This window comes from Nuphar pumila, chromosome 13 (assembly GCF_984573655.1).
Source record: "Nuphar pumila chromosome 13, dmNupPumi1.hap1.1, whole genome shotgun sequence".
NCBI lineage: Eukaryota > Viridiplantae > Streptophyta > Magnoliopsida > Nymphaeales > Nymphaeaceae > Nuphar > Nuphar pumila.
The window spans coordinates 4,681,960-4,704,237 of NC_143261.1; the positions used below are offsets into that span (position 1 = coordinate 4,681,960).

Consider the following 22,278-nt stretch of genomic DNA (forward strand, 5'->3'; position numbering starts at 1 on the left):
TACCTTTGCATTTTGGATTCAGATTAGGATCTGATGGGATCCAGATTGAGTGTGACCCGTTTGCACCCCTGGTTTGAATCCACAAAGAAACCCAAATCTGGTTGTGTGCATCCCGCATAATCAGCTTTTTGGACGAAAGCTTGATTAGATTTGGATCCACCAAAATCTTTCACTAATTGATCAGTCCCATCCCGTGTCCATATCCGAACCATATTCTTTTGAATCTGATAACTTCCAATCCGATCCGGATCCGAATGCGAGGGCGCCTAGGGGGTCCCACGACACAAAAATGGAAGCGAGGCCTCCCGCCAAAAGAGAAAAACGAGGGAGAAATATCTTCTTCACCCTCTAAAGTTTTATTTATGGCACAATTTTCCCTGTGAGAGTTCAAAATTGCTAATTGCCTCCTCTTTCCTTCTAATAAAAACCAGAAGGGCAAGCCTTGCAGAGCAAACCCTTCTCGACGCGGAATTCTCGTCCCTCCGATCTCCTCCGCTTCTTTTATCGTCGCGATAACGTTGCTGGTTCTCGATCGTCGATCCTGTGAATCGTAAGAGCGATCTTGCGGCAAAGGAGGTGAGGAATTTTTCATCTGAATTTGATTTGCGTTGTTTTTCCAGTTTTCCTTAATTTTTTGCTGATTTTTCTTGCAAATTTGGAAATATAATCTCAATCAAATCCGTAGTTCGTATATCCAGGGAGATTTCCCCCCGAATTTCTCGTTTCCCCGTTTTTTCTAAACCCTAGGGCATCTCGAAACCCTAATCCAACCTCAATTTCCTTTTCTCACTGGCGCGATCTCTGAATTTTTTCGTTGTATTTCCTATTTTCGGGACATTAGTAAAGCAAGAAGAAGAGAAAAACAAATGGTTCCGTGATTTTTATCGAATTTTAGATGATTTGTTGGGTTTGGAACATAAAATATATCATAATATATTGATACCTATGTAATTGTTGAGGTCGTGTCGTGGATAATTGACTCTGTTCATCATTTGCAGAATGTGGCATTAGTTGATTTGTTTTTTCTTTTGGTGCCTTAACTTTCCTCCTTTCTCTTCGCTTCTTTTATATCGTTTTTCTTTTCTGGCGGTGTCTCGTGGTAATCTGGGATTTAGTACTACTATATATTCACAGAATAATAAAAAATTATGAGTTTTCTGTTGAAAATAGATATTCTTCTTGTCCAGGAGCGGTGCTAGAATTCGATCCCAAGTTTATATCAAAACCCTGGCTAGTATCTCTTGTTCATATGGATTGGGCTGCAAATTTCTGTTTCTTGCTTCCCTGTGAGATTTCGTCGGTTGTCATTACGTTGAAGGATGTTTGGATAGACTCGCTTAGGTGGATAAATAGGATATTGGAAAAAAAATCAAGAATTTTAGTTTTCAAGTTGTTTGGTTAGTAAAGATGAGATTAATAGAATTAGGATAACATTAAGAAAGCTTGAAAAGGGGAATTTCAGCTAATAGTTGATGCGTGGGGAGTTTTCTCATAGTTTTTTTTTTTCCAAGGGGGCGTTGGTTTCACCCCAACATGAGGAAAAGAAGCTCATTTTCCTATTAAATGGGCCTCTTTCTTATGCGAGGTTGATCCAATGCCCTCGTGGGATTCCACGTTGGAGCCCATAGCTTTTCATATAAAACAATGCATTTCGTATGAAAAGCACATCGCACCCTCCCTCCGTGGGAAGCAATTTCCCATGGGAGGGGCGTTTTCCTGCGACACTGCCTTCCCATCGCCAGTGGGGTGACAAAAGTAAAGTACCCTAAAAAATGGGTTCCCCTTTCTCACCTGAAGGTTTGCTCTTTCCCTCTCCTGCATGCTACCTTGGTTGTTTACTTTGTCTCCCTATCCTGCGATCATCTCTCTCTCTCTCTCTCTCTCTCCGTGTGTGTGTGTGTGTGTGTGTGTGCACGCTCTACATTTGTTAATTATAGTTGTTTAGTGAAGTGAGCATAGCTTTCATATACAACATGCATAAATTCTACTTAAATTGGTCCTGCATGCACTTAGATTTGATCTTTTTTTTTTGCATTAATTGATCTATCATGAATTCAAAATGAATGGTAAGGAGTAACAGTTGCCAAATCAGCTGCAGAAGATGAAAATGTTGCGAGATTTAAATGTGTTCTAGAGAAAAGCTGTAATACCTTGCGATTTCTCTTTAAACACTTATCATATTCTTACTGTGAAGGATCTTTATTCTATAACCCTTTTCTTATTTTGATCTTGAGGCTCATTCATTGGTGAATATATCCAGTATATGTATTGTACGACCATGTCCATGCATATTCAGGTCCGAATGCAAGCAAATTCTGTATATATTTGGAACTTTGATTCCATCATATGGTGCAAAAGCTTTATTGAATCTGACCATTACTTCTGTGATAGAACAAAGAAAGGTTTCTTACTTTCTCAACGTTTTGAACTTTTGTACATGCTAGCAGCAATGGCCTCTGCTTCAGAGTCTTGGATGAGGGAGTTTAATGAAGCTTCCAAGATTGCGGATGACATTAATGCTAGAATTTTGGAGAGAACGTCATTGCCTCCATCAGGCCCAGAGACACAACGCCATCTGTCTGCCATTCGGAGGAAAATTACAATCCTTGGAACTAGACTTGATACCTTGGAATCCCTTCTGTCCAAGCTTCCCACTAAACAGCCAATGTATGGCACTTATCTGAGAATGAATTGGTCTGGTTAATGGTAAATTTGCTAGTGTTTTGCATTTATGTGGAAACTCTTTTATGGTTGGATTGACTTCTTGACTTCCGATGATGCAAAATAGATGTTTGTTTGCAAGCCATTTTTTTCCCTAGTGTACATAGTGATTCTATTTCTCTGAATGGATCATATTAGGATGATGATAAAATGGAGATCAACAGAAATCATTGATTTTTTTTTACTCTTAACATAAATAAGTAACTGTGGAGATGCTAATTTTCATGCATGATCATTTGTTGGAATGCTTTTTATTGCTTTTGGTTTATTCTTCATGGTTTACTTGTTTACCTTAACGTGTTCAAATTTAGAGCACCTTTATCTTATGGAGGAGAAATAATTATCTTACTGATGTGCTACTTATCTATCCTTAAGCTAATTTGTGGACTTAATGTCAATCTTTGTGGTTATTTTTCTTATTATTTGTTTCATTTATTGCAAAAAAAGCAAATAAACAGGGATTGGACACTAGGATTTTATCATGTAACACTATCATTTAATGCAAGTTTCTTGGTGAAAATACATTGAAAAAGTTCTAGGTTTATAGTGATCTTGTAACTTATAGGTGTAAGGGCTTGTCTCTTGATAAAGCAGCTGTTAAAAAATGCATTCACTGTGAGAAGTTCCAAAACTATTAGCTACTGAAACTAATGTTGCAAAATAGGAATGGTTTAAGATAGAAATTTATTGTACTGTACCATATTATATAGTGTTGTAAGATATTAGAAAAATAAAATTAAATAAAAAATAAGAAAAATAAAAATTATTAGAAATTTAAAGAATATTTGATCACAAAGGAGAAAAAAACACGGTGATCAAAAACTGGTTACAAGACAAATTGAACATGACTATATATGTTTAAAAACAATCAATAATTCTGGATATTACACATAAAATAAACATAGTAAACATAGTTCATAAGCATGATCATATCAGAACCACCTGCTTATGGAAGAGTATAGATATGCAAGTGCTCAATCCAAAATGACAAACATGATGACATAAAATTGCAAATAAAGTGTCAATCACTAAGTTCAGTGGTATAATAAGTTTTTGTAAGCATAAACTATAACCAATAAAAAAAGAAGGAAAGAAATCTCAATCTATTGATCAGTTTCACCAATCGCAATGACTATGATAACATAATAGCAGATATTCTCACCCTTTCCTTTATGTCTGGTTCAACCTCATAAACTATCAGCACTTGTCACGCCCAATTTGGCTTTAGTTTAGTGGTGGTGGTGGCTAACTATGATCAGGGGAAGTTAGTGGGCATGGGCTTTCATGTTTTGTTCATGCCAGTGTTGTGAAAAGCGTTGAGGCTTAACGAGGCGCTCCACCAAAATCTGAAGCGAGGCTTACGCCTCGAGGCGTAAAACGTAAGCCTCAATTTTTTTTTGAAAACTTAAAAAAAGCTATAAAAAATATCTAAAATTATAAATAAATAAAAAATACTTTATTGATGAAACCACAACCAACAAGAAATAAAAAATCTCAAATAAATACTGAAAAAATATGAGATTAACATATAAAAGTAACATTAATGCAACAACTTGATCTACATAAGTATCTAAGAAACCAAAATTCTCTCACAGCATGAGATGTTCTTATTTATGTTGTTTTTCAAACATTAGAAACCAAAATTCTCTTCAATTAATAACCTACCACTATTGGTAAATTGAACCAAATGGATCTGATTTCTTTGCCTGGATCAGGATACCCAATCCCAAACTTCACCAATTATTCAATTGGATACAAAGGGGCCTAAAGAACCCTTGCCAACTGGGTTTTGTTAGTTTTAATTAGCATTAGCTAGGGATGCTAACAGTTTGGATTTGGGTTAGATATCCAACTGAATTTTTATCAATTTAATCGGATTCAATAGAAAAAAGGAAAAGCAAAAGTTTTACATCTGAATATGGAATTCAATCCCACTAACATCCAAATCTAGTTGTGTATGAGGGATATCCGAAATTGCCAATAGCTAATTGTATCTGGATTTGGTAGTAGCTTTTTCATCTGAATTGAGTCCAGATATGAGAGTGAGGATTTTCAGTGATGTGGATCCGAATCCTGCCTGTTAACGTCCCTACAATAGAATCTCTTTCTCATGAAAAACTCGGCAAGGAAAAAAAGTCCTATATACTAAAAGATAGGTGTTTCTCCATAAGAAAAATATCGCACAAATCAAAATATAAAGAATGCCAAAGATTTACATAATCATATAGAGGGAAGTATGAACAATATAAAAATATCGGAAAGGTGCTTTTATCACATTATAAAAGCGGTATTTTTTGAACTAGGGCTATTTTGAAAATATTATGCTTTTCGCTATATAACTTCCCCAAAAATATCGCCACGTGAATTTTTAACACTCAAGAAAATGAAGGTCGGATCCCCTCCCTTCGTTGAAGGCATTAGGGATGTAGAAGTCATATTATATATGTAAAAGGGTATTTTGGATGTTTTTTTCCGCAATCAGCGTCCAGACTGAGGCACCAAATCCCGGCAAGTCCATTTTTATTCAGGTGAAGCAAGAGAAGAAGAGCAACAACAAGTGGAGGTGCGTGATCTGCAACGGGAGGCAGTCTGTCCGGAAGGTCTTCGCTCGGTCGTTGCTCGTGAGGGACTTCCGAGGGTTCGTGCAGAAGGCCAACGTGGCCTCACCAAAACAAGGTGAGGCGTGTACACTTCACCTTGAGGCACGCCTCGCTCTGAGCTGTGCGCCTCAGGGCTTTTGCGCCTCAAGGCACAAAGCCCCTCACCTTGAGGCGAGGCATGCTTTCTGCGCCTTGAAGCACGCCTTTAATAACACTGGTTCATGTTGTCATTGAAATCTTCTTGACCATGAACACTAGGACATGTTAAAAATATGTGTACATATTTATATATATATATATATATATATATATATATATGTAATGTAACTAGATAGTAACTAGGATTAGGATTTTTCTTTTTTTCTTTTTGCTTTTGAACTAGTCAACATAAGTTGACTAGTCAACATAGGGAGTCGTTGGGCTCCCAATGGCTCTATTTAGAGCCGTTGGGGCCCCAATGACTCTCTATGAACCCCCTTCTCCTTTGTGTATAAATATGGGGCAAAGTCTCGCTTTAATGTACGCTTCTGGTCTTGGTTAATAAGATTTTTTTTTATTTCTTGTGTTTGCCCCTTTAGTGGGTGCTTGTGTGTGAGCTCATTTGTAGCTTGTGAATGTTCTTTTGGTGCTTTGGTGGAACTCTTTAAGTGTCCACTTTGTTGTTTTGGTGAATATCTTTTGGAGGACCTTGTTTCCTTTCATGCTATCAGAGTTTCGTGATCAAACTGATTTTTTGGTGCATTGAAAAGTGTGCCACTCAAGATTTTGAAGAGATAAAGTCTCTTTTGCAAAATTCACTTAAGTGCTTGCGAGATTGTTGTGCCCTCTTAGTGGTGGAGTGCTCGTGCTCTTTATTGAAGGTGCTTTCTTGGTGGTGGAGTGCTTATGTGTTCGTACTTTTCATTAGAGGTGCTCTCTTGATGGTGGAGTGCTTGTGATCTTCTTAATTATCTTTTCTTTGTCTTCCTCTTCTCTATCTTCTATTCTTCCTCTTAACTCTTGTAAACATGGATGACAATGATAATGTCACCCTAAAAGCCATCAAGCTCAATGACAAAAACTTTGTAACATGAGCTTAAATCATGAAACACTTTATATGGGGTAAAGGGTTGTGGGGATTAGTGGATGGGTCGGATTTGGAACCCAAACTAATTCTTACTAAGATAGAAGGAGAAAAAGAAGTGCCTTTTACAGCAGCTAAAAAGACCAAGGCTATGGCCACATATGAGAAAAAATTGAAGGAATAAAGAACGAAGCATGTCAAGATTATGTCTTGGCTTATTAGTAGTGTTGATATCAAGAAGTGCTCGAGTCTAGCTAAGTTTGAACATACAAATAAAGCATGAGACTATCTCAAGCGAATGTATTCTCTTAAAGATATTGCAAACATTTGCAACTTACAAGACAAAGTACACACTATGACTTAAGAAGGAAAAAATATTAGAGAATACTTTATTGTGTTGTCTGACCTTTGGAATGAGTTTGCTCTTCTTGAGCCACAATGGCATTATCCCGAAGACATAGAACTTCGTCAAAGACAAATTGATGCGGAGCATTTCTATCAATTCATCATTGGTCTAAAACCGGAGTTTGAATCTACCAAATTGACTCTTCTTCATAAAGGAAAAGTTCTTTTTATTTAAGATACCGTTGAAGAGCTAAGTATGGAGAAAAATAGACTAAAAAAGAAGACATCTTAAGAAGGTGATGATTCAGTCCTAGCCGTGTGTAGGTCGGGAAACCATGTCCATGCTTACAAACCACCACGTTATGGGAGACCAAACAATGATAACTATGGAAAACAAGGCAATGAGTTTGATAAGAAAAAAAATATTTGTTATTATTGTCGTAAACCGGGACATGTCAAAACATATTGTTCTAAATTAAAGAGGCCCTATAAGAAGGGTAACATCGGTTACACAAGAGTCAAGTGAGCTCAAAGTTATACAAGACGAGCATGACTTTGACTCAACTTGTAGAAGCTCTCTAACCTCTACTTAAATAAGCTTCATCAATCGGAGCCGCAGTCTCTTATGTTGGCATCTCTGACTCCGGTAAGATTCTTTGACTTCTTGACTCAGGTGCGATATTTTATTTGAATGTCGTAACTCAAGTAGGAAATTTCAAAACATTTCAAGGTTTTTTATTCGAAAAAATAGATATATTTTCAAGTTAAACTTAAATCTTTTGTCTGTATCAATTATATGACCATGGGTATAATGTTTCCTTCTCTTCTATTGGTTGTCGAGTGCAGGATCGTCAGTCAGTGAAGCTGATTGGGGAAGGCCATAGGGAAGAAGGATTATACATCATGAATTTTTTGAAAGTTTTCAAAAATACCTTTTGTTATAATGTTTATACACTAGATTTGAATTTATGGCATAAAAGACTTGGCCTTCCTAATGTATCCAAAATCCAATACTTTTATGGAAAAATTTTGTAATCTTAAAAATTTTACATGTGAAGATTGTATTCTTGGCAAGATGAAAAGATTGTCATTTCAAGAAAGAACTTTTGTCTTTACACAATCGTTTGAGTTGGTACATTCGGATGTTTGGGGCTCAACACTTGTTATATCTAAGGGTGGGTTTGCATATTATGTAATTTTTTTTTATGATTTTACTAGACACACGTGGATTTATTTTCTCAAACATAAATCTGAAGTTTTTTTATATTTTCAAATATTTAACAATTTGGTCAAAAATAAATTTTAAAGGATGTCTTTATCTTTCACACTGATTCACAAAAAAAAATATCAAATTTTTTTAAAGATTACCTGGAATCAAATGGTATTACACATCAAAGATCTTGTCCCTACACTCTACAACAAAATTGCTTGGCCAAAAGAAAACATAGGCACATCATAGAAACCACAAGAACTTTGTTTATCTCAAATCAAGTACCTAAAGAATTTTGGGTTGAAGTCACTTCGACCGCAATTTATCTTAACAACTGAATATCGTATGTTATCTTGAAAAATATATCACCAGTTTAAAAGCTTTTTAAACTTATTCATGATTATTTTAGACCAAGGGTTTTTGGATGCAAATGTTTTGTATACAGTGATAAAAATGATAAATTTTCTCTTTGTGCTATTCCATGTGTCTTTTTGAGATTTAAGCAACCGGATCTTCCACGAATGAACCAAACACATTGAGAATGCGAGAAAAATTCTTACACGGCACTATTGATCTTCCCTACGTTACTTCAAAATCAATTGTCCAATTTCTTCACCAAACCTCTCGCTGCTCCTAGATTCCACTCTCTTGGACAAACTTTCGGTTATCCAACCGTAAGTTTGATGGAGTGTTATATATATATAATGTAACTAAATAGTAACTAGGATTAAGATTTTTCTTTTTTGTTTTTTAGTTTTGAACTAGTCAACATAAGTTGACTAGTCAACATAGAGAGTCGTTGGGGGCCCCAACGACTCTCTATGAACCCTTTTCTTCTTTGTGTATAAATATAGGGCAAAGCCCCACTTCAATGTATGCTTATTGCATGGTCTTGATCAATAAAATATTATTTTTATTTTTTGTGTTTGCCCCTTAAGTGGGTGTTGTATACGAGCCCATTGTTTTTGATTTTGTGGCTTGTGAATGTTTCTTGGGTGCTTTGATGAAACTCTGTGAGTGGACCCGCTTTGTTGTTTTGGTGAATATCTTTTGGAGGACCTTGTTTCCTTTCACAGGTGATCCGGAAGAAAAGAAGTCTTCAAGGGAAGATATCTTGAAAATATCGTGCTCTTTTTTTGGGATTTTATCAGTTTTTGAAAATCTCATTGATAAAATTGCAATATTTTAAAAAATGGCCGATATTTGTGACCATGGTGTAGAATTCATTTGAAAGATGGAATTTGGAGAAACTCGTAAGCTGTTTCTGTTTTGTTCTCTTCTCATCCTACCCATATCGAGCCTACATGTGAACAATCTTATTGCACTCATCCACAGTTAGAAGTGTAACAGAAGCAACTATGAAGGTATTTCTGGAAACAATTTGTCCTGCTGAGTGACATGAAAATCTCTCTCTCTCTCTCTCCTGTTAAACTGATTACATCTTTTTCTTGGTTTATTATGGATAAGACAACTTGCTACTGGCATTGATACCCATGAGGAGCAGCCACTTTCATGTTAGGAATTTTGTAGCTATGACAGGAACCAATGGGAAATCAAGTGCACCGGTCTTTATCAGTCAACGAATGGTTAAAACTCGTTATTTCTTGTGTTATATATTTTTGAAAAAAATTGAAAACTTGACAATAAGAATTGCCAACTCATGATCTATTTCTGTGTTTCTAATTTTTTTGACTATTAATGGAGGTTTTCTTCAAAGACATGTGACTCATTTATCAGCCATCCCAGCAAGATGTCTTCAAGTACATGCTAGCCTTGCTAGGGCATTGATCATATTCTCCAGTAATTGATCCACTTCTGATGTAGTCCAACATTCAGCACTCCGCTGGATTTTCTTTGTAACTAAAGTTTTTTCGAAGTTGTTGGTTTAGCCTGAGGAACTGCTCATCTTTTTTTCTGATGAAGGCATTCTAACTTTTTTCGCCACTGATTATTGGTTACAGAACAGAGAAGGAACTTCATCGGCGCCAAGATATGCTCACAAATCTCAGATCAAAAGCGAAACAAATGGCATCTACACTAAACATGTCCAACTTTGTCAACAGGTTAGCATTACTGATGGATAATTTTCTGTTTGCATACTTAGATGCTGTGTTTCCTCCTGTACATGGACACTTATTCCTTCTTGTACACTAATCCTTATAATATTATTCTTTATCAAAATTTTCTCCAATGATTTACAGTTGTAGTTCTAATATATTCTGATTCTTTGAGTCAACTGGGTTAATCTAAGCCAGCGAAAATGGTTCTATGTTGAGCTTATACTTGGCATTTTTGAAAGATGATTTCCTTATATCTTTGCCTGGAGGCGTACTTCTTATGGCGGCAACTTGTTAATGTGTTATTTACACAAGTTGATGATGAATTGTTTACAACCTCAGGGACAACTTGCTTGGGCCAGAAAGTAAATCTGCCTCTGAGATCAATAGAACTGCTGGCTTGGATAACTATGGTCTTGTTGGTCTGCAGCGGCAGATTATGAGAGGCATGTCATGTTTGCCTTGCTCTTGCTTTTCTGTCATGGAGCGTGTGCACTTGATTAACTCTTGATTTACATCTATTGTAGAGCAAGATGAGGGTCTGGAGAAGCTGGAAGAGACAGTGCTAAGCACGAAACATATCGCATTGGCTGTCAATGAGGAGCTGGATTTGCACACACGGCTCATTGTATATTTCTTCAATATTCTGAATTTTATATCTTCTAATTTGGATGATCTACTAGATTCGTAAAATCATATTCTCTTCTCTTTCAGGATAACTTGGATCAGCATGTTGAATCAACCGACTCCCGTCTTCAGGTCTTACTTTATTTAGTTTTATACTCTCTTTTTTCTCAAGTGTTCATATATCATAGTTACAGATTGGTATTTGAACTCTTACATGGTCAACTTGGATTTTTATTTTATGTCTTGGGTTTGGCCAAATTCTGTTGGTGGTTGAGACCAGTTCTGTCAAGCCAAAGCATATGGTGCCAACAGAGTTCTCCTAGCAGCCAGGTTGCTAAGAGATGCAGTCCCATTTGTCCAGCTTGTATGCTTTGGCGTTGTCTTTCTAATGGAGTTAAAGGTGGTAGAATTCAGTTACAAGTTGATTCCATGTCTGTCAAGTTGATATACATTCGTGTGTGAGTTGTGCGTAACCAACTGGGTATATCACCTCCAGTAGTGACTAGGAGCCAAGCCATGTATACTTGTTTGTGTGTGTAACCCCTTGTTGAGTCTATGTTTTTTCTTTTTTTTGTCATGCAGCGTGTGCAAAAAAGATTGGCGATCCTCAACAAGCGCACAAAAGGAGGATGCTCTTGTGTGTGCCTCTTGTTATCTGTGGTTGTCATTATCATTCTTGCAGTTGTTGTATGGCTCCTAATTAAGTATCTCTGATGGCAAGATGAAACTGGTTAGCTGTTTCTTTGATAAGTTGCCTTTAGTTTGTATTTCCGTGTGTTTTTTATATTTGGTGCTGCAACATTCACGCTTGCAACATCCATCAATGCTGTGCCCCCCCTTGTTTGTGATCGCTGCGGAGTTGCATATCCTGCTGTGAATCTGAAGAAATGTGCCAAGATCTTTTTTTTTTGGTTGCTTTAGTGCGGTGTTGATGACTCTTCATAATTGTTACATTGCTTTCTAATGGCACTACAAGGGTCAAGGCAGAAACAAGGTTAAATAAAATTCCTGTTTTCCTCATGCATTAGTACAGTAAAGTCATGTATAAAAAATAATAACATATGAGTAAAATATGTATTGAAGAAATAGACCATGCGATCATGAGTTTGAGAACTGTGTGGCTGCTCTTTGTCAATTGAGTGGGATATTTTCTTGGCCGACAAGAACTGTAATAGGGGTCTAGAATCTGTCAATCTGGTCCCTAGGATACAGATACGATGCATTTCTGAGAGCAATTTTTTCCACCAATATCTGGATCATGTGGGTATGATGTTCTTAATGGGACTCTTGAACATCAGCATACCCTTCAATTGTCCGTTTCAAGAGTTGGACAATTGAAGCTTCTTTGCTTTGTGCCAGAAATCACGAGCTAAGAGAATAGATTGCGGTGAGCCAGGCGCTCCTCGCTGTTCCTTGGCAAGCCGCCTCCTGATTCCTTTAGTAAGGGTCCCTTGGCTTGGTTTGTTTCACTCATTTCACACATGGAAATGGGTAGTTTACGTATGAAACTCCCCGTATGCAGATCAAACGAACATGCCAACTTCATTTCCTGTGGGGCCCACAATCAACAAGGGTTTTCTTTTCACGTTGACCATGCATTTAATACTTAACCTCCCACCCCTCAACTTCCTCATGAACTTTTTCACATATAGGATGGCCTTCCCATGGTAGTCTTTTCTTATTGGTGGGAATGAAGCAAATGAAACCTTAAGGCTCTATTTGGGAGGTGTGCTCTGGTAAGGTTTTGAGAAGGTGTGAAAAAGTGGCTTTGATCAAAGTATCTTGAGGATCTCTGTCTTGAAAAAAGATATTGGGAGGCTTTTGGAGTTCTGAGATGTGCTTTGGAGGGTTTTGCATTTGAGAATCTCTCATTTGAAATGGCATATTTGTAGGTGTACTTAGATCCCTACTTCTTTCCAAGCCTCAACTCCCTCAAAAGCCACGAAGGGCCTTCTCCCAAACAGACCCTCGGAAAGGGTGGGAGGTAACCATGGTCTTGTATCTTTTTTTACCAACTTGGCACCGTTATTTCAAGAGCGGTCACTGCATGCAAAATGCAGAAGGTTAGAACTGTATCCAGTCAACCCCTTCCCTTCACCCTGAAATATGGGATCACAATAGTTATGGCCCTTTATTTTGGCATGATCGTTGGAGGGCATAAATCCAGTTTCCTGTACTAGTTTGTTCAGGTTCAAATCTCATGCTAGAGCCATTACCCCAGCTTGCTTTGCTAGAAAAAAATGAAAAAGAAACATGTAAATGGGCTGAACCCAGCGGACCCTTGATTAATTGCATGACTGAGTAAAGCCTTGATTGGGTCCCGGCCCAAACTTGGCTTTAACTTAGTGTGTGATAAGCCTCTTCGATCCAATGGTGACTCCGGTTTCAGCTTTTATGCAGATTCAGAATTAGTTCACGTCCACTTCCATCGAAGTTTAACATATACGGATACTGTTTGGTTATGGGCTGAGTTCCTTGTTCAATTGGACCAACAAATTTCCATGCTATTTATGTATTTCTCCTTTGTGTGCGTGTGATCTGTTTGGAGATTGCCATATATTATATCTCCCATAAGTAATCATAGTTAATTGCAGGTTATATCTTCATATTTTTATGGTGAGGTCAGGAAGCTATGTGGATTATACATACAGAGCATAAGCTATTTCATTCTCTTTTATATGGAGTTGAAGTTTCTTGTTTTTAGGATCGAGAGATTGGGATCAACTCGGGCAATCTGCATAATCTCCACTTCCTCAACTTGGCCGAGTCCACCAATGTTTTTTTTTTCATAACAGAGCTGGGGGGAATTGGGGCCTCCTCCCTTTTACAAACAGCCTTTAGCCAACCCAGACATGCCAGAGGCCTGTTCATACTACCATGAAGTTATTCAACCACCCATACACCAGTGCGATTTGAACTTACAACGTCTTATCACATGGTGACTTGCACAAACTGCTCCTACCAGATGGTCAGAGCCCTGTTGGTCCACCAATATCCATATGGAGTCTTATGGCTTGGCTGACTTCATTCGGCTATTCCTACCTGGTATGTTGAGACTCAACCAAGTTCTTTTACCTCACATTTTTTACGAAGAGAGGTGAATCATTTTATATAAGGATCAGAAGAAAATGAGTCTGGATTTTGGGAGATCCAAAATGTTTGATTGATTGGTTCAAGATTATCACACACAAAAAAAAACGATTTGTCCAAGTCACTTCATTTCTTCTTGCTTCCAGATACTTGTCCAGGAAAATCCCATTAGACCAAATTGACAGGTGAGCATTGTTGCTATCTTATCTAAAAATAATCAAGTTATTAATGACTTGGATGCAATTCTCGCGCGCTCATTCATTTGCATTTGCACCCTTGACCTGGATGCAATTCTTTTGACTTGGTAGTGTACAAGTTCTTGGCAGTCAGTTGTGACTCTATTGGCTCAGCATGTCTTACTGATTCGGACTCTCTATGTCAAGTAGGGGTGTCAACAGGTCGGGTTTAGTTCAGATTCAGGTGGAACCAGACCCAGACCTGATTTGAGATACCGGCACTGGATCCAGACCCGAGTCCAATCAGACCCACCATAAGAAAACCGTACCTGGATCCTGTAAGGATTACATGAACCAGATCCGGATCATACCCGGTAAAATAATATGTTTTATCCTTTTTACATTGAAAATTTGCAGAGCTTAGTTGGAACTCAGGTCGGGCCCGAGTCTGGTATGAAATTTCACAAAGCATACCCGGCTCCATATATTAATCGGACCCTTCAGGTCCACCCCGGATTATAATCAGACCTTATTTATCAACAAACCCTGACCCTATAGGGTTTGGATCGGGTGGGGTCTGGGTCAAACCCGACCCATTGACACCCCTAATGTCAGGAGTCCACAAGTATGGAACTCATCATCTTCATGATAGAGTGGGACATAACTGAGCTTATGATAGTTCCATGTCACAATGAGTCCTGGCTATTAGAATAGTTCCATGTTAGTTGTGTTTATCCTCATAATGACACTTCAAGGTATCAAGGTGGAAACAAATCATGACCGTTCATATCACAGCTTTAGAATGTTCTGTTAATCTGGAGCATAGGATCACTAGGTAGCAGAGTGAGCTCCATCAAATTGGCACTAAGGGGCCTTAGGCACATGGGCACGCACAAACAGAGAGAGAGAGAGAGAGAGAGAGAGAGAGAGAGAGAGAGAGAGAGAGAGAGAGAGAGGATGATTTTGTCAATAGGAAATGTTTGGGGATTTATTTTATGTGAGGGCTAAACAAATCTACCTGCATCAATCATGAAGCAACCAGATAGAACAAAAGAACAGAGAGAACAAACTTACATGGTTTGGAGAATAAAAATAGCTAAAATACAGGAATACCCCCTGTTCTGAATGTCAGACCAACAAAGCCTCCTTGAATCCTTGAGTGATGATAATGCTCTTTGGCTTTTAACAAACCAATGCACGATAGTTAAAGTCAAAGACCTTTCTTGTGACTGACTTAGATCAAGGGGAACATTACATACCATGGGGCATTTTGATTTACTTAGTGAAATGATAACATCAGGACCTTTTGTTGCTTTATCCCATGAAAATTACATGAACAGCCATTGTGGTAGTGACCAAGCAGGTGAAGATAAATGCCATAGGATGACCATAATGTTAATCTCAACAAGGCTACCACCATGTGTGTTTTGGATCATTCTTTTATTAGTTAAGATCTGCTCAGGACCTAGTGTTATCATTTCCCTTCTTGCTAATCTCAGGCATCCGATGGGGCAATCCAGTGCCGGCCATTGACAAAGCTCTTCGCAAGGAAAGGATGTGCAGTATCATAATCGAGCTCGCGGGCCCACGAGACTCCGCCGACCGCTGCAGCGCCTGGGCCAAAGCATTTGTATACACCAAAGAACACAGTCCTGAAAATACATGGTTGAGACCAGTCAATATCATCTCTTTTAGTATCAAAGACAGATATATCACTTGCCTTTGAAAAACCAACTTAATTACATGTTGAAAAAACATGATTCACTATGTGTTTTCTACTAAAGAAACTATATAAATCACATCTACAGGGTTAGATCTAAAAAAATAAAAATGTAAAAAAAAAGTGTTTTGGACTAAATTAAGTAGCATACTTACGTCCATAGTAAAAGACTGTTGACTTAAAAAGTAAGGGACCTGCCCACAAGGCCTCCCCTCATCCGGTAAGGGCGACTTGTGAATGTCACCAGGTTGACAGGATGTCACAAGTTTGAAACCCATGGGTGGCGTCCCTTGCTGCAAGTTTGAAACTAGGTGTACTTCCCGGTAGGCAGAGCAGATCTCAAGGGTTTTACCAATCAGAGGCCAGCCAATGTGCAGTTGGTGATTGGGAGAATTTCTCTTGGATTATCCAAAAAAAAAAAGTTACTTTTCAATTAGCTCATTCTTTTGTAAGGTAATGTCATGTGTGATGGCCCTGTGGGCCTTTCCCTTACTGGGGTCTGAACAGCAGAAAATAATGCATTTCACAATCAGGCCACATATCACATCAGATTACCATATTGGGCTAAATACAAGGACTACCTTGTCCCAACGTTGTTGGCATAAGGTGTTGCCCCCATTCACACTCCCATTCAACTGAGGACACTGGACAAGTACTACCATACCTTTGAAAAAGTATGTTTGGGACAAATCTGTAAGTCACTGAAAAACTATGTTTGGGACAAAATCTGTAAGTCACTGAAAAACAATGGGTCCCTTGTAAAGAAATGCTAGGACAAAGTATTGTTTCTGCTCCTAACTATTAGCATATATATATATATCCTGAAAAGTAGGATAAACTTCAGGATAAACTGAGAAATTATATCACGTGGAAAGCGGAAGCACACAATCCCAATTTATCTCACTGTCTTGGATAACGGGGTGTGGCCCAAACACCTCCTAAGAGCATAAATAAACATGATTGGACCAGCTTTTGGTGCACATGACAGACAAGAATTTTAGGGGACGTGCAAGTCTAACTGTCTAAGTAAGCAGGCCTTCATGCCCCACCTTCAACTTTTAAAATGCAAAAATGCCCTCAGAAAATATAAAGGGTGCATGCTTGACTTACTTATCCTTGCTGCTTTGGTGATCCCAGTCATCCCAGCCCTCTGCTGCAACCATATCTTCAAAATAGGTATACGCAAACACTATCCTTGAATACTGCCCCATGGCGCGCCCGACATACACCGGACCTGACCCTGTGACCCGGCAACTCACGAAAGAGAACCCGGTCTTCTCGTTTGGATCACGCCGGTCTTGTGCGGCTATCGACCCGAACTTGGTTGCAATGGAGTGCAGCTCACAGTCCTAATAAAATGAACACAGAAAACACTCAATAATTGGCTTGCATGCATGACACTACCTATGCAACAAATGCAAACAATATCTTGAAATTGTGATTTTATATAGATATATATTTTAAAGGTTGATATACTCCAAAAACACAGTACTTTCAAAATATTACCCATTTTGACAATATCATGTTTTTATCACGATATTAAAGAGATAGAAACATTTTTATTGCATTATATATTTTTTAGTTTTTATGTCATTATTTTTCCAAGAAAAACAAAAATTTTCAACACATGGTGACATTGATGCTATGCTACGAGTGAGCACCGTAGCATGCACCCACCCATGCGTGCATGCACGCAAGTAAACGCACTTAAAAGGCTATTAGTGAAAAGATAGGGCTAATCCTGTCATCAAACAAAAAGTCCAAGTCAGAAGCCACTATCGTCTCTTCCGTGGTTCGGGGCCCACTATGACGTGGCCTCTCACTTAAAGTTGGGAAGCCGATTCACGAGAAATTGCAAAACACCATTTTACGCACACTAAAAGCGTGAAATATTCACATTGCACTTGATCCTCCCTTGCGGCCTTCTTCTAGTGAAACCATTGATAGGGATCACGTGAAGAATCACCTAATACCTACCACCACCACCATTGATGAATGAAAGGCACTCGAGGACTAACCACCTCTCTGACAAATATCGTGAGATTTATAAAAAAAACTTGCATATATCCCAATAAATTGTCTGAAAGTTTAAAATGGCATTTTCAAATCGTGACAAAATATCATGATATTTATATTTTTAAAATATATATCATGGTATTTTAAAAAAAAAATTTGGGTTGTACGGATTTGTTCAGCTTTAAAGGGGTGCTCTCCGATATGGCCAAGAACACCCCTTAACTTTTTCGAAAAATGGCATAAAAAGGTTTCTCCCCCAAGTTTTTTTTTTTATTCCTAATTAATAAATCAACCAAAGTTATCTCATTTTTTTCAAATAACAGATCCGAACGTTAACTTAGTTGAATGACCCCATAAGTTGGTTCCCGTTAAACTCCTATGTACTTGAATGAGAATTTCCTCATACAGCAAAAAGAAAAAGGGGTTATTTTCTTTAAGTTGACAAAATTTTGGAGGTCTTTGAAAATTTGTGCCAATTATGGTGGGCATATTAATTAGGAAAAAAAAAAAGAGCTCAAGAAACATCCCATCCTATCTAGCACCAAGGAGTGTGGATGGCCATCACATGGCATAAATTTTTGTGCCATACTCACTTGATCACCCTCCATCTTGGGGACAGGGCCTATCAGTTGTGGAGCCCAAGACCGAATGGAGGGCAATCACGTGCGTCGGGCACAAAAATTTGTGCCATGTGATGTCACTTGATCGGGACTTGGCCCTAAGAAACATCCCATCCTATCTAGCCCCCAAAGAGTTTGGATCAGGTGCCATCACATGGCATAAATTTTTGTGCCATACTCACTTGATCACCCTTCATCAGATGCATAAAGCACAAAAATTTTTGTGCCACCTATGGTTTCTTCGAGTTATAAATTCAAAAAAATAAAATAAAAATCATATCCATTAAATAGCATCTCCAGCTTCCACCTTACAGCAAGGGACACACACCAGAGACATCTCTTCAGCCTAACAGGCCTTTCAGCAAGGGACTCACACCCTACAAGTATCGAATTCGAAGTGTGTCTCTTCAATTTAACAAGTCTCAGCCCAACCCCTACCTTGCCAGCCCTCTTGGGCTCTTCACTTACTAGACTTTGTATGATCATGAATAACCGAACTACCCTTTTATGTATGTATGTTATTGGGTCGGGGCTAGTATGATCAATACCTTGTACATGGATCTTCCATTCCCGAATATGAAGTCGATCGAGCCCTCGATGTAGCAGTCCTTGAAGTAGTGCCGCCCGACATCATCGCAGAGCGTATCCTGGGCACCGAAGAATCCGCAGCCGGAGAAGTACGCCTTGTCGCCGGAGATCCTAAATGCGGCAGCCTGCCACCCCTCCATACCCGGCATGGGGGCGGGTGCAGTGTTCTACAAAACGATGGTAAAACATTAAAATGAATTAATTGAATCGCCCTCTAATATCTTGAATAACTCCAATTACCCACAAGTTGCAAAAATTAATGGGAAAAAGGCTGAACTTGAACCTGTAGCCATGCTCATGCTCAGATAAAATGACCAACAAGCTCTCCAACCTATCAAAATGAGCACATTGCCTTTTACCCAACTTTTGAGACTTGGTTAAATGAGCAAACATATCTTTTTTATTATCGACCGTTTCTTGAAGCACCAGTTATATAGTTCCCCAAAAGTCATTTTCCAAACATAAAACTCGTATAGTATGTGGAACAGTAGTCCATCTAGAGATGGCAGTGGACCTTTGGGAAACGAGGATGGAGGTTAAAATCAAAACCCGTATCAGAATGGAGGCAGCTAATGCAAAAACTCTTTGTTTGAGGACACGACCACCCAGACTTATCTGTCCCAGGAACATCCAAATCCAGGGACGACCAAGATAAGATGGGATATAAATATGGAGATGTATGAACTCCTGCGACTTGACTTGGTAATTCCAACTCCTTTACCGTACAGAGCCACACATCCATCCAAGCATAGCACAAGGAGCCACGTGAGATCTAGCGTTGCCAATTAGTTCCTTCAAATGGGCTATCTTGTCTTCATCACCCTGATAGATAGATCGCGAGATTTATGCGATAATATCGCCAGAAATTACTTTAACGTTTTAAACGGTAATATATTCAAAATATCATGATTTGTTAGTCAAAACATAAATATCATGATTTAAACACAATATTTCCGTTTTTAATTGATATTTACCTTGAAAAAAAACGTGGTTTTTATTTTTAAATATTTTTTATGTATATTTTCTTATAAACATTATTTTTATATTTTAAATCTATTTTTATTGCTGAGATTTTGCCTAAAAAATGCAAGACTAAAAAAAAATCAAATTCACACGAGTTTTTTATAGCTGATATTTTGCCGTTTTTAACTTTTGTCACTATATACACTTATGATTTGAGAGAGAGAGAGAGAGCCGAAAGAGGATCAACATTATCACACATGAAGATCAACAAAATGTTGAACCCATGAACCCAACAAAATAGAAAACAAAACTAAAATATAGAAAAACAAAAGGAAAAGGAAAAGAAAAAAAAACTACAGTCAGCTAGCAACAAAACAACAAAGCCAAGCTCAACCAGGATCCTCTGGAAAAGAAGGAACCACCGATGAGTGAACGTTGTTCAGACGGAAGGAGAGGTCTCTAAGATGCATACGTAGAATCGCGTATACATCAACCAAGATTAACATTAATACTCATGAAGATCAACAAAATGTTGAACCCATGAACCGAACAAGTAGAAAACAAAGCTAAAATATAGAAAAAACAAAGCTAAAGAAAAAGAAACTACAGACAGCAAGCAACAAAACAACAAAGCCAAACTGTCTGTATGTTTTTAACCTGATAATCTCGGCAACATATACTTGTTTGAGAGAGAGAGAGAGAGAGGACCTTGAAGCTGATGTTCCTGGCAGAGAAGTGGTCGGCTAGCACTATGACGGAGGCAGAGTTGTAGGTATGAATGCGTCGGCCGGAGGGTCCGAGGTCACCGGCCCGGTCATGCCACTCGATCACCGTCACCTCCCTTCCTTCCCCCTGGAATGTTATGTATGGCTTCGTCACCGGCACCACCACCTTCTCGCTGCCACACCGTCAACCAATACAGCATCGCAATCAGGAACATATAGGTCGTTTTGGAAAATCTTAGGAGAAAGAAACGTCATTTCAAGACCTACCAAAGGGAAGAAGAGAAAACCTACACGTAGTTACAAGAAGAGATTTGAATGAGAACTTTCTGATTGTTGTTCGCCTTCACGGAGTCCACGGCAGACTGGACGGTCAGGAAGTCTCCATATCCATTGCAATCGACGGTGATGAAGCGGTGACCCACCGGCCCACCCCATCCCTCCTTCTTCTTTCTGCTTGTGAGGATGCTTGAATTGAACCGTCCAACCCCAACGGCTATCTCTATCTGCAATACCAACAACATGGTCACCAGAAGCCTGGCCATAGTTGCATCCATGCTTTCAGAGAGAGAGAGAGAGAGAGAGAGAGAGAGAGAGAGAGAGAGAGAGAGAGAGAGAGATGGGGAGTTATTGTTATTGTTTAATGGTGGAGTGTGGGGAATGGGAGGAGGACCGACGACATTCTTTGAAGGATTTAAGAAGAACACGAGAGAAGGTCACTCTTAATATACAACACTCAGAGGGAGAGAGGTGGGGACGGAATCCAAGGTTTTTTTTTTTTGTGGTGGGGGGGATAAAATATTTATTTTTTAGTGAGGGCATGGGAGGGGTGGGAATAATCCCTCTCTGTCTAACGGTTAGTTATTAAGATGAAAAAAGAATGGTCCCCCTTCTTGCCCTGACCGGATTCACAATTGACAGACACATCCCTCTCACCATCTTGTTTAATTATAAGAGAGAGAACCATTTCATGTAATTGTACTGAGCCCACTGTGCTGCAGTCATACCATGCATGGGACTCAACCCAGTTGCAGTTAGGTTCAAGCTGACTCCATGACTTGACTAAGGTTTGTGCTTGTTATGTTGGCTCATTGATTTAATAAAGACTAGGTCCAAGTTGAGCAGTTGACTTAACACTGGGTCTAGTTTCACTTTTTTCTAATTACTTGGGATGAGAGACCTTCTGCACTAGAAAGTCTTGCCGAGCTACAATCGCCACAGTCAACGGTGTAAAACACAGGCCGGACCCCTAGCCTTACTTCGGCCTCTTAGCAAGGGATGCATACTCCATGTATCAAACTCTTGATGTCCTTCAGCTTGAAAGTCTTAAGCCAACCCACCTAACCAGGTGTGCAGAGCCCTTGTGGGTGTGTCTAAGTTCAAGTTGACTCTATAACTCTGCAAAGTTTTAACATTGGGTTGGTTGCGATAAAACTCAGGCTCATAAGACCTTGTGCAAGTCAAACAAAGGATTGACCGGTTTCTCAAAGGTTCACTGTGTCTACGGCTTTCTGGAGGTCCGGACCTACACCAAGGTTGGTCAATATCCCCAAACTTATTCTGGCTCCTTTTTTTTAAGGTTGATATCCCTAATGAGGTAATGTTTGCTACCCTCGTGGGTAAGGAACTCTCTAATGAAAAAATGTAATATTTTATGTTTTCAGCTTTTTTGTACATCGGACCTTTCAGATGTAATCTCATAATACGTTTGATAGAAAAATGTCCTTTAGATCGTGCTTTTCTGACGTTTTTAAGGGTTG

The 22,278-nt window shown here is 38.8% G+C and overlaps 2 protein-coding genes across 3 annotated transcripts; one reads left to right on the forward strand and one right to left on the reverse strand.

The window, feature by feature from the left end:
• The first annotated feature begins 444 nt into the window (after positions 1–444).
• LOC149817584 (syntaxin-52-like) lies at positions 445–11,373 on the forward strand. Of its 2 annotated transcripts, XM_089984733.1 has the most exons (7): positions 445–576; positions 2,448–2,667; positions 9,901–10,002; positions 10,339–10,442; positions 10,524–10,624; positions 10,711–10,755; positions 11,206–11,373. In XM_089984733.1, exons 2-7 carry the CDS (start codon positions 2,450–2,452, stop codon positions 11,335–11,337), a joined length of 702 nt encoding a protein of 233 aa, XP_089840859.1. In that variant the 5' UTR covers positions 445–576; positions 2,448–2,449; the 3' UTR covers positions 11,338–11,373. The 2 variants fall into 2 exon arrangements, with proteins under 2 accessions (XP_089840859.1, XP_089840858.1); XM_089984732.1 differs by lacking the exon at positions 445–576 and having other exon boundaries at positions 2,438–2,667.
• Positions 11,374–15,375: 4,002 nt separating this feature from the next.
• LOC149817585 (putative pectinesterase 68) lies at positions 15,376–21,075 on the reverse strand. Its single transcript, XM_089985454.1, has 5 exons — positions 20,813–21,075; positions 20,505–20,694; positions 18,794–19,000; positions 16,720–16,958; positions 15,376–15,541 (listed from the first exon to the last, which is right to left on the reverse strand). Exons 1-5 carry the CDS (start codon positions 21,073–21,075, stop codon positions 15,385–15,387), a joined length of 1,056 nt encoding a protein of 351 aa, XP_089841580.1. The 3' UTR covers positions 15,376–15,384.
• Between the last annotated feature and the right edge of the window lie 1,203 nt (positions 21,076–22,278).